We start from the raw sequence: 13,254 nt of genomic DNA, 5'->3' as shown, positions 1-13,254 counted from the left end.
AAGCAAGTGATGCTTTCGAGTGACATTTACTTTTGTTTCGTGAAAACAAACAAACAAGCAAAAAGAATAAAATCATTTTAATACTGACAAAGTGATATTTACAGTAAATCCTAAGAGATCCCAATAATAGCTGAAATTAAACAGTATAACAGGATGTTTTCTTTTTAAAGTATTATATTGATTTAGTTTAAGGTATAAACCACAGCTGAATCTGATAAAAATCAAATATTTTAATATTAGTATTAAAAAAAAAAAAAAAAATAAATTAGTTTCTTATTTTACAACTACAAGTTTTGGTCTTGTACACCATTTATTCATCTATCTGGAAAGCATAAAATACTAACATTTACATAAGAAAACTAATAAAAATCACTTATTAAAATGACCATATCCACATACATAGTCTCATAATCTGACATTACCCTTGACATTTTACATTCAGAACTCTTTATCGTCTCGTTCATCGTGGAAGGCTGTGGTGGTGCATATTGTTTTCTGGTTCCATCGGAAATTCTTCTGCATGAGGAGGGGAGGGGCTTAGTCTTGGAGGGTGGGGTTTGCGTGTTAAGCTGCCCATGTGTGGAGGACAGGAGAGGGGTGGAGTGAGAGTTGAATGAGGGGTTGATGGAGGAGAGGGGACAGGTGTACGGGGGTATCTTCTTCCTGAATGCATATAAGCATCCGGAGAGTGTGCGGAAGGTGGAGCCATGCTGGGATAACAAGGTGGGCTGAGGGGATCAATGGGGTTGATATAATTACAGGAAGACTCATCAGTTCCGTCAGGGAAATCCTGGAAATAATAATAATCATAATAAAGCAAAGCAACAATAAAACAATATATTACTAATAATATTATTGATAATAATCATTTCTTACTGTTTCTTTGAGGACATATAGTCCACCTGGGTTCCGACGGTTCTGGTAATTTCTACTAGGCACAATATCAACTACAGTAAAGAGAGTATTCAAGATTTAGTGAGAGTTTATATCAGTGTATTTGTATTTGAAAAACAGCTAAAATAAAATTTTATACAAACATTAGATGAAAACCCTAACCCTAAAATATTATAAAAATTAGATGGAAACCTAAAAACTAAAATTAGACATTTTGACTTGGGAACTATCTGGAAAAAATGGTTTACGTACAAAAAAATTACTAAAACTAAAATAAAAAGAAAAGTATTAAATATAGAAATATTAAAAAATATATATAATTTAAAAACAGCTAAAATAAAAGGTAATATAAACTTTAGATTAAAAAAAATTAAACCTAAAAAACAAAAATTAGACATTTTGCCTTGGGAACTAACTGGAAAAAAAGGATTTACATACAAAAAATGTACTAAAGCTGAAATAAAAAGAAAAGTATTCAATATAGAAATATTAAAAAATATATAATTTAAAAATAGCTAAAATAAAATGTAATGTACACTTTCGATACAAAGAAATTAAACCTAAAAAACAAAAATTAGACATTTTGCCTTGGGAACTAACTTGAAAAAAAAAATAGGTTTACATACTAAAAAATTACTAAAACAAATAAAAAGAAGCATAATCTAAATATATATATATATATATATATATATATAAAAATTTAATTGAAAAACAGCTAAAATAAAATAAAATATAAGTGTTAGATTACAAATTAAACCTAAAAAACAAAAATGAGAAATTTTGCCTTGAACTAACTGAAAAAATAGGTTTTACATACTAAAAAATTACTAAAACTGAAATAAAAAGAAATGTAATCTACATAGAAATCTAAAAAATGTAATTGAAAAACAGCTGAAATAAAATATAATATAATATAAACATTAGTGAAAAATTAAACCTAAAAATAAATAAATAAATAAATAAATAAATACAAATTGACATTTTGCCTTGGGAACTAACTGAAAAAAAAAAGATTTTACATACTAAAAACATACTGAAACTGAAACAAAAAAACTGTAATCTATATAGAAATATTTAAAAAATTTAATTTAAAAACAGCTAAAATAAAATAATAAGACTAGATGAAAAAATTAAACTTAAACTAAAAAATTAGACATTTTACCTTGGGAACTAACTAAAAAAAATACATTTTACATACAGTTTTACATACTAAAAAATTACTAAAACTGAACAAAAAAAGTTTATATATATATATATATATATATATGTATGTATGTATGTATGTATATATATATATATTCAAATAAATATCAAATAAAATATAATATAAACATTAAATGAAAAAAAAAGAAATTAAAAATTTAAATTAGCTAAAAAAACCAAAAACATGACATTTTGCCTTGGGAACTAACTGGGGAGAAAATTACGTTTACATACTAAAAAATTACTAAATTATTAAAACTGAAATAAAAAGAAATGTAATCTATATAGCAATATAAAAATTAAAAAGACAGTACAAATAACAAATACCAAAATGATTAATTATTTTATATTTATAAAAATATAAAAATAAAGTATTCAAAATATTAGTAAATAATATATAGTATAAAAATAATGATAAAATAACACTGCACATAATTTTAAACATTTTTTTTTACCATTATACTTTTTTTTTTAATGAGGGTCCATCTTTAAAGTGTTTTTCATTTAGGACAACACTGAAATTTATCTTGAGTGATTCTACAACAAAGAACAACATGATTGCCTTTACCCTCATGATTGCCGTTGCTCTGTTCTGCTACATTTTGTCTGCTCTGCCCGGCAAGCTCTTGCCTTTTTCTGTAGATTGAACAGTTATGTATTTTGGTTAGCAACATACCTGACTTTGACTGAAATATCAAATGCAATATTATTCATTTGGTGTACAAACTAAAGCCTAAATGTGTAAAACACACTTCTTTTCAGTATAATCAGTTGCTTTTGTCTTTGTTTTCCATCTGATCTGTGGAACTTTGACCTCCTAACATTTCAAGTACAAAGACCTTTCTTACAAGAACAGTGAGATTTATTGTGGCTTGCTTTAGACCTATCAAGGACAATGGATAAGGACAATAGAGCTGGTACTTTTTGGAGGGTTTCCAACAGGCGCACACAGTCACCAAGGTGATGAGCAAGAAAATGCCTCCCGTGGAGAGGATGATATAGAGAGAACTCCGTCCTGCAAAATTTAAAAGGAGAATACAGGGTGACATAGTACATCATTCCTCTCCAGAAAACAAACAGCACTCTGAAGGACCAAACTACTCTGTAGACAAGGTTCAAATTAAGCAGACCTCAAATGGAAGATTGATTACACAGGTTGCCAGGAATACCAAGTGCAGGAATGAATGGGGCAACTAGGGGCTTTTTAAAGGGTACACTGTGCAGAGGGAATGCAGGAGCCTGCTGGGCTCAGTGTTCTGACAGAAATGTGGGCAAGTGGAGAGGTAGATGGATGAGAGGATCAGCTGAGCTCCAGTGGAGCAAAACACTTGTTCATAAATAATCTCCTTCGTCAGCCCTTTTCATAAACACTCCAACCACCCAAAATGAGCATTCTTTCATTCTTTACTCACACTCATGTTGTTCCAAAGCCATATGCTGTTTTTTCTTCAGCTTTTGAAGAATCTGCAGCCCGTTTTCATGGTGACTATAACCCCTTTCACACATACAGTCTTTACTGGTAAATTAGCGATAAACAGGACCTTTTCAAAAATACCAGTAAATTTGTGCTGGCAATTTACCGGTACAAATACTTGTAAATTTACCACTAAATTTTTACCAGTAAATTAATTTACCAGTAATGTGCTCTGTGTAATTTATTTACTGTGTAATGTGCCAAATGCATGAATGAAATTACCGGTATAAGTTCAGAACGCGCTGACGTACAGTGCCTTGCGAAAGTATTCAGACCCCTTATTTTTTTGCACGCTTTATGTTGCAGCCTTATGTTGAACTGCTTTAAATTACTTTTACATTTTTTCCCACATCAATCTACACTCCATACACCCTAATGACAAAGCACAAAACAGGTTTGTGACAACTTTATTTATTAATTTAATTTATTAAAAATAAAGTACATTGCATAAGTATTCATACCCTTAACTCAGTACTTAGTTGAAGCGCTTTTACAGTCTCAAGTCTTTTTGGGTATGATGCAACAAGCTTTGCACATCTGCATTTGGAAATTTTCTGCCTCACCTCTTCACTTGTCAAGGTCTGTCAGCTTGGATGGGGGCTAGCAGACACTTTCACGTTTCTTTAGTATTTAATTGTGTTCAAGCCTGAGAGGTGTGTGCCTTTCCATGTCATACTCATTCATATGAATTTGCTATAGTTTAACTTCACTCGAAGTGTAGTAACATCTACAAGTGATATGAATGCTCCTGAGCTAAATTTCAAGTGTCACAGATAAGGGTATGAATACTTATGCAATGGAATCATTTCGGTTTTGTATTTCTAATAAATTTGCAAAGTAGTTACAAACCTGTTTTGTGTTTTGTCATTATGGTGTATGGAGTGTAGATTGATGTGGAAAAAAAGAATTTTTAAGCAGTTTAACATAAGGCTGCAACATAACAAAATGTGAAAAGAAAAAAAAAACTGAATGAATACTTTCACAAGGCACTGTTAGACGTCTACTCTGGGCCAATCATAACATTCTGACGCTGATGACGCATTTACTCGGTGCTGTGTAGTTCAGTTTGAAGTTGTCTAATACAATGTCTCTGGGCCAAAAACACCTGCATGAATGTGAATGTTTGACACAAAAATGAAAACATCAACAAAACACTGACCGCATTTACCTCTCAATGTTTACAGATGATATCACAGAATTTACCAGTATTTTGAAACTGATGTGTGAACAGCGCGTTTTTTTGTTTACTGAAAAAGTCATTTTGGCAATTGTATGGAAATTTACTGGTATCACTGTGTGAAAATGGCTTATGACTTTCAGTCTTCAAAAACACTATAATAGTGGTCAATGTGACTTCAGAACAGTGTTAGTTTTGTGTTATTTATAGTATTTAATTATATATTTTAATACCTTTATTTTTATCTTCTCAATTTGAATTTTAGTTTGAACTTAGGTTTTGTCCCTCAAATAACAAAATAAAATAAAATAAAATAAAATGTTTGCATCTGCGACTAACTAAAATAAATAGGTTTAAGCACTAAAATTACTAAAACTGAACCAAGAACTGAAATAAAAAATATATGTAAGCTATAAAGAAATATAAAAATCCAATACAAATGACAATAGCACATTATAAATTGTAAAAGTTAAACTAAAATAATATGAAAATTAAAAATATAAGCATAAAAGCTATTTCATATGGTAAATTCAACATAGTAATAAATACTTTTGAATGTTAACTATAATTTCCCTAAATTATAATAGTAATAACACTATAAATAATTGTAAACATTTTTACTTTAAGAAATATTTTAACTACATTGTAATGCGGAAATGAAGATTTATTGTTTTAGCAATTTTGTTGTGCGTGTGTGTGTGTGTTTTAAAGCACATAACAAAAGTTTATGTTTTTCATGTAATATTTATACTTTTGTTTTTATTTCAGCTTTATTTCAGTTACTAAAACCGGTTTCTATAGGTTAGTTAACAACAACAATGCTTTGGAAAGAAGACTTGGTATAGCGCATAATTCATTTATTTTATTTGATTTATTCATTCATTTAGTCCTTTATGGGGTTTGACAGTCATATGTTGTTTTATGTTATTAATTTATGTTATTAACTTTTACATTATCTTATTAACTTAGTACATAGCACTAGCAATGGGTTTAGCATGGGTTTGATTACCAGGGAAAGCAAGAATGAATAAAATGTAATTGCATACCTTAGATGTGAGTTAAGTTGCTTAATAAGCATGTCTGCCAAATGCGTGAATGTAAATGTCATGCATCTTTTGGCTATTTTTGCTATAATACTTTCCAATTTGTTTGTGTTCTCATCATTTCTCAACATTTACTGTAACTCATTCCAGGTCATGGCTCATGAATAAATTAAGGTGCCAGTGGAGTCTCAACACCTACTGTAGACAGTGAGTTTGACAGGCAGGCTCTTCATACTGCTGATGGGGTTTTCCACCCTACAGCTGTAGATGTCGTCATCTGACATCACAACACGGGAGATGGTCAGGACCTTCTGGTCCTGTGACAGGAGCAGACGCGAGTCATTGGTCAAAGATTTCCCGCCTTTCAGCCAGCTATAAGTAGGTTTGGTGCCACTATCGTGAGTGCAGTTGAGTATGAAGAGCTCAGTCAGCTCTAGGACGGACGAGGCCGGCATGTGAACAAAAGGCCTGGACACTGGAACTGTGATAGAACCGGACAACATGTATAAGGAAAGTTGCTTTTCACATAAATGAAACATCTATGTCTGTCTTACCATCCACAGTGAGGTTGACGTATCGCTCTCCAGTGAAGGTATCATCAGTGATGGAGATCTCCACCTCATAGGCGCCCTCGTCTGACAGCTGCAGGTGATGCAGGAGCAGAGAGCCGTTGTCGTACAGGAGGATTCGGCCGCGGTACTCGGGCCTCAGGTTTCCGATAATGTCTGTGCCAATGGACTGGACCACAGTGACAGGTTTGTCCCTCTTCAGCTGCCATTTAACAACAGGCTGGTCAGAGCTGGTGCTGGTGTAAGTCACAGAGAGAAGAGCAGAGCCTCCTAGTGTGCCTCGCACTAGAGGAGATGGACAGCTGATATTCACCCCATATACACCTAAATGTATACAAAAAATAGAAACAGACACATTAAAGTGACCCTTCGCAACCCTTTCGTTACTGTTGCTATGTCTGCTAAACGATTGTCACACCACACGTTCTCACGCAGTGAGAAATACATTGCGGAGCAAAGAGGAAACTGACATTGCACTGACAGGCAAGACAGAGCAGGTTACTTTAGGTATAAAAAAATCTCAGCTTTTAAATATTGTCATTTTTTAAGTAATTCAAATAATACTGACCTGAATAAAATATTTAACATAAAAGACGTTCACATATAGTCCAGAAGAGAAAATAATAGTTTTATAAAATGTTTTCCTGTTCAAAAGTTTACATACACTTGATTCTTAATACTGTGTTGTTACCTGAATAATCCACAACTGTGTTTTTTGTTTAGTGATAGTTGTTCATGTTCATGCTGTTCTTCTGAAAATTCCTTCATGTCCCACAAATTCTTGTGTATTTGAACCATTTCCAACAATGACTGTATGATTTTGAGATCCATCTTTTCACACTGAGGACAACTGAGGGACTCAAGCAATTATTACAGGAGGTTCAAATACACACTGATGCTCCAGAAGGAAACAACGCATTAAGTGTCAGGGGGTGAAAACTTTTTGAATTTGAAGATCAGAGAAATTTAACTTATTTTGTCTTCTGGGAAACATGTAAGTATCTTCTGTAGCTTCTGAAAGGCAGAACTAAAAGAAAAAAATATGATATTAAGGCAAAATGAGAAAAATGTACACATCTTCATTCTGTTCAAAAGTTTACACCCCTGGCTCTTAATGCATCGTTTTTTTTTTTTTTTTTGTCTGGAGGATTTTCTGAAGAAAAGCAGGCAGTTAACTGTTTAGGATAAGGGACACTTATCACTAAACAAAAACAAACAAAAAATGTGTATGCAGACTTTTGGGGTCATTTTTATAAATTCAACTATAATTTTCTCTTGTGGACTATATGTAAACGTTGTTTATGTGAAATATCTTATTCAGGTAAGTACTAAATAAAAAATAACATGAGCATTTTGTATGATCCCTCTTATTTCGGTCAAATAATTAACATTTTGCAGATTCTGCAAGGTGTATGTAAACTTTTGACCTCAACTGTACCAAATATTTATCATTAAAAAATATGGTGCATTATTAAAGGAAATATTTTGTCTTCACTTTTTATATCCTAACTAAACTGATTATTTCTTATTTTCAGCCAATTTTTGCAGAGTGAACCACAAATACACATAGCCTCAACTCTCCAGCGTGACACCTGCTGGTAAACAGCTTTGTGTTTATTGCTCCTGAGTGAGCCAACATGTCCTTGCCCGCTTTGCCAGGGCAGCGCGAGTCAGCGTGGCATGGCTCAATCGCTGTGGCAACAATTCTCAGTGTTGAGGTCTTGCCAGGATGAGCTAACAAAGGTCTGGATTGTAGCCTCGCTCTCCTCCAATCAGGGGCAGCAGTGCAAGAGACATGCTCTTTTGTGGATGGGGGGATGCAGACACTGGGACCCAGTGATTCTGCTAATCAAAGCTGTCCAAGGAAGACTAGGCTTTAGTTAGGATATGCTCTTGCATTCGTCCCCTTCCCTGTCACTTGTGTACCTGAATTTACAAAAATGTGATGTCATCAAGCTCATGCCAGTTTACTCAAGCGGTAGCGATTGTTCTGAACTTGTTCAGACTTTTTGCACAAATGCGGCTTTTCAAATAAATCCAAGATGCCAAAGAATGTTACAAAAATATTTTAGCAATGTGCATTTTTTTAAAGTTGGTGAGATATAATCATCCCATTTGTGTTTTAATTTCCTTACTTTTACATTCATACTAAAAAAAAGCGCTTCTAATAAAACAAAACACATTTAAAAGCATTTCAGAAGTACAGTTTCATCAAGTGCCCTAATTAGTTCACTTGATTGATCACTCTATTTGTGATATGTGTCATCCAGCCACCCACGAACGAAACACACACTGAAAAGTGAAAGTGACAACGGCGTACACTTTCTCTTCCTCTCCTTTAGAAAGTTTTCCCTCAACATGCACAGTAGAAAAGTCATGATGTTGTCTTACCTGCCAAAGAAAAGATGAAAAGCCATAGGAGAAGAAACAGTGAAGGTACGGCTGTCTCTTTGCATGATGCCTCCCTCTCTGCCTTCATCTTGGGAGCAGCACTGGGTTTCTCTCCCACACAATCAGCATGATTTGTCCACTCAAGGCACGTCGCTGAGAATGCAGAGTGCTTCCTGCCAGACGGGACACTGGCTGCTCTGAACCCCGCTCTCAGGACCCCAGCCTGAACAACAGCTCTATGTGCGATCTTGTGTGTGTGTGTGTGTGTGTGTGCTTTGCTCGCTTTATAAGGTTCTCCACAGTGATTATTTTCAGGGGCCCTTTGTGTGTGTGCATTTGTGTATGTGTGTGCTTGTCCCCGCAGTAGAGTGCTAGGATGAGAGTGAGATGGTTTGAGACGTGTTTTTGTTGTTATTGCGGTTACATGACAGATCTGAGCAGTCACATATGACACAAGATATGTATTTGAGTATATTTGTGTGATATAGCACAGCCAAAGTGTCGCTCAAAAGCAAGATGGAGTGACAAATTTTGTCAAAATTAGAGTAAAATTTGCGCTCTAGTTCAAGGGGTTTTCAAACTGGGATCTAGGGGAACCCCAGGTGACTAAAAGGAGGTGCTAGGAGGAGTAAAAGTTTGTGAAATAAAAAATAAACACACATATCAAGGTCAGGAATTCCATTAAGGGGCAATATTTGACCGCTAGAATTGATTTCCATAGGCATTTTTTAAATTTATGAGGGCAATTTTTATAATCACATTATTATAAAACCATACTGAGTTAATGTTTAATATCAAATACTTTGCTTAATCAGTATTTTAAACTGTTGTCAATAACAACTTTAAAATTGTATCTAAATTATATGTGTAAAAAACAAGAGCTCAGAGCTTCTGATTGGCCAATGCATTCCTAAGTTCAACAGAAACGCGTTTGATTGGTTATCAGGCTCAACGCTACATTACGTAAAAGCAACATACTGCAGTGTGAGTGAATCTACATGTAATTCCGCAAATTGACACTTTTCATTCATTTTCATAATTTTAATAGCGACGACCATAATACGTTGTTTAACTTTTTGCCCCTTTTTCTTGAATTTATATGCCATTTTTGTTCATTTTGGTGCATTTGCCACAATAAACCCTCGTTAATTTCCGCCCTTGATACATATATAAAGACACATTCTCCCATTCTGCTCTGATCTTGAGATTAATCAGTTATTTTATTTTATTGACAGATTTAGTTTTATGTTTCTCTTCAGATTTTTATATTTTACAGTTAGCCTACTGTAATGGTGTGTAGAAAAAATGCAGTGTTCACTTCATAGAAAATAAACATAAAAGAGATAGATAGATAGATAGATAGATAGATAGATGACCAGTTTGAAATTAATTTAGCCTATATTAATTATTTTCTCTATTAAATTCATTTTTATTAGAACATATATGTTTGGCATAAAAGAAAAATCGATCATTTTAACCCATGCAGTGTATTGTTGGCTATTGCTACAAATATACTAGTGCTACATATGACTTTTTTTTGTAGGTTTTGTAGTCCAGGGTCACATATACAGCTGAGAAAAATTGCTTTAAGAAACTAATGAGGTGGTACTGCAGCATAGACATTTATTTAGTAGCAGTTAATAAGTCAATCAGGCAAATAAGACAAAAAAAACCCTTAAAGATATTTATAAAAGGTTAAGACTACACTGTAAAAAATAAAAAACACAATTTGTTGAGTCAGCTTAAAATAATTTGTTACCCTGCTGCCTTAAAATTTCAAGTTCAGTCAACTAAAATAAGTTTATTCAACTTGAAATGTTAAGTTGTACTAAGTAACAACTTAGATATTTGTGTTTGCTAAACTAAACAGATGAGTAAGTAACCCAGCTGCCTTAAAATTTTAAGTTGATTCAACTCAAATATCTAAGTTGTCACTTTGTATAATTTAACATTTCAAGTTGAAGAAACTTTTTTTGAGTTGACTGAACTTAAAATTTTAAGGCAGCCAGGTTACAAATTATTTTAAGTTGACTCAACAAATTGTTTTTTCAATGTAGTCTTAAAAGTTAGTCAGCTATTTTTTTCTTTAGACTGGTCATCATTTTTTAAATTCAGTTATATAAAAATGTAGATTAGTCTAAGTTCATTCCAAAAAATAAGGCTGATCATCCCTTGGCTATCTACTAGTTGGTCAGACTAGTTCTTAAGACACTGTCTTAACACATAGGCTAAGTTTATGCAACTGGCCCATAGTTTCCAGTCCCCAATTTGAGGAAGACTAATTCTGACACTTAAAGTATGTCATATACAATATGAGACTACTATACAACTACTCAAGGGTAAGTGCTTAAGATGAATACACATGCTTGGTCACAAAAAACAGCTCTCTACTCCACCACCCCCTTACCAGGCCCTCCCACATGAGCGCATTGTAAGCCCCATATATCTTTGAACCACCAGGCCATAACAGCTGAAAAGAAGACCTACAGGTTGCTAAGGCATCAGTCTTCAGCAAAAAGGCCTTTGTGCACAAAGAACTCAAACAATTCCTATAGAGAACCTTCACAATGGATATACTGTAGATAGCTTACTTCAAATTCATTTATTTGAATAAATTCCATGTAATGTATTAATTAATTAATTATTTTATTACAAATATATTTTAACAATAATTATTTTTATTTAAATATAATTATTCATTTTAGTTTCCAGTTGCAGTTTGAAGTTGTAACAGCATGATAGTTCCACTGATGAAAAAAATGTGCCTGGAATTGTAGTCTAGCCATCACATTTCTATCTAGAAGCTGATGTCATTGTCCTGCAGTGGTCAGCTGATGCTGTGCTCATCTGACTGGACGTTTTCTCACACCCCCACAGACAGAAGCAAATATTCAGAGTGTAGAAGAAATGTTTTTCTTTTTTTTTTTTCTTAAATATAAATGCAGCCATATTAATAATCCAGAAGTAATCCACATTCCATCACTTTTATAGAGTGAAAAGATGCATATTTGCAAGAAAGAAAATCTAGCATTAAGGCAAAATCCACTGACATATTTGTTTAGAACCATTTTGGACAGTGCATATTTCTCTCCTTTTTCAGATGTGGCTGCTTTTTTTTAGTGGAGAAAGCATTATTGTGGATTATTGGCTCTTATTTTAGCTTGAAGCAACTGTTTAAAATTAAAAAGGTCTTAATAATTTATTTGTATCTTATAAACATACATCTTAGATGCTAATTGATGGACTGGAGTGGTGTGGATTACTTGTGATGGTTTTATCAGCTGTTTGAACTCTCATTCCGATGCCACCCATTCACTGCAGAGGTTCCATTGGTGAGCAAGTGATGCAATGCTGAATTTCCCCAAATCTGTTTTGATGAAAAAACAAGCTCATATCCATGTTGGATGGCCTGTGGGTGAATACATTTTCAACACATTTTCAATTATGAGCAATGGTGATGCTAGTAGCAAACACAGCAAACTGTTTAGTACACAGTGAAAACAATTAAATGAAAACAACAGATGGCATTTCATATGCCAAGCCAAGACCGCAAATTAGGAGAGCTACAATTAATGATCCAGACTTTGTATTTGTCCCATATCTGACTTTGAAGCGTCGCTCTCCCACTCAGTAAAAAGGGCAGATGATATATGCAAAATGGCAAAGAATGTCAGAAAGAAGAAGCTTTTCACAGAACATACAGTCAGTTATCCTCAAGGGTCTTCTCTGTTCTAGCTGATCAAAGCTTTAGTTGGGCTCCGAGACACAAACATACTCACACAAAGCTTGGCATTAGCCTTTGTCCTCTGGAGGATAAAAGTCCTCCCGGACTCTCTCATCTTGTGAAGAAATCTGTCAAGTAGAGTCAGTGGGAACATCCAAGGTCAATAGTGCATTGAAAGCATTAAAGATCCTCACACATGTCTCCGCTGGAGAATATCCTCTTCAAGCTAGATTGCACATGGACTGGAGTTTATACCAGAAAACGTAATTTGAGAAAAAAAAAAAAAAAAGTATTTTAATTTTAATCTTTAGACCTAGTAATTTTATTGCTTTGTTCATTGTTGTAATGGTTTTTATATTTTGATCAAATTAAATTCATTTTATATTTTAACTTTTATTATAAAAACGCACATAAAATGTGACCCTGGACCACAAAACCAGTCTTAAGTCGCTGGGATATATTTGTAGCAATAGCCAAATATACATTGTATGGGTCAAAATTATAGATTTTTTTTTATGCCAAAAAACATTAGGAAATTAAGTAAAGATCATGTTCCATGAAGATATTTAGTAAAATTCCTCTGTAAATATATCAAAACTTAATTTTTGATTACTAATATGCATTGCTAAGAACTTTATTTGGACAACTTTAAAGGCGATTTTCTCAATATTTTAATTTTTTTGCACCTTCAAATTCCCTATATTAAAACATTTGTATCTCGGCCAAATATTGTCCTATCCTAAGAAACCATACATCATTGGAAAGGTTATTTATACCAG

At 33.4% G+C, this 13,254-nt stretch overlaps 1 protein-coding gene across 1 annotated transcript; it reads right to left on the bottom strand.

The window, feature by feature from the left end:
- Positions 1-62: 62 nt before the first annotated feature.
- hepacama (hepatic and glial cell adhesion molecule a) lies at positions 63-10,106 on the bottom strand. The gene is made up of 7 exons (XM_051129734.1): positions 8,752-10,106; positions 6,346-6,684; positions 5,991-6,272; positions 3,019-3,112; positions 2,666-2,733; positions 877-947; positions 63-790 (listed from the first exon to the last, which is right to left on the bottom strand). Exons 1-7 carry the CDS (start codon positions 8,837-8,839, stop codon positions 461-463), a joined length of 1,272 nt encoding a protein of 423 aa, XP_050985691.1. The 5' UTR covers positions 8,840-10,106; the 3' UTR covers positions 63-460.
- Positions 10,107-13,254: the final 3,148 nt, after the last annotated feature.

This window comes from Labeo rohita, chromosome 15 (genome assembly GCF_022985175.1).
Source record: "Labeo rohita strain BAU-BD-2019 chromosome 15, IGBB_LRoh.1.0, whole genome shotgun sequence".
NCBI classification, from domain to species: Eukaryota; Metazoa; Chordata; class Actinopteri; order Cypriniformes; family Cyprinidae; genus Labeo; species Labeo rohita.
The sequence above is the reverse complement of the archived record's forward strand: the minus strand, read 5'-3'. Positions and strand labels throughout refer to the sequence as shown.

Excerpts from the sequence above, each read along its gene's own strand:
- hepacama (XM_051129734.1), bottom strand. The coding sequence starts at position 8,839 with ATGAAGGCAGAGAGGGAGGCATCATGCAAAGAGACAGCCGTACCTTCA. Across the intron at positions 6,273-6,345 it reads CGTCAACCTCACTGTGGATG|TTCCAGTGTCCAGGCCTTTT; the intron begins GTAAGACAGACA and ends GTTCTATCACAG. Across the intron at positions 3,113-5,990 it reads TGTCAAACTCACTGTCTACA|GACGGAGTTCTCTCTATATC; the intron begins GTAGGTGTTGAG and ends TAAATTTTGCAG.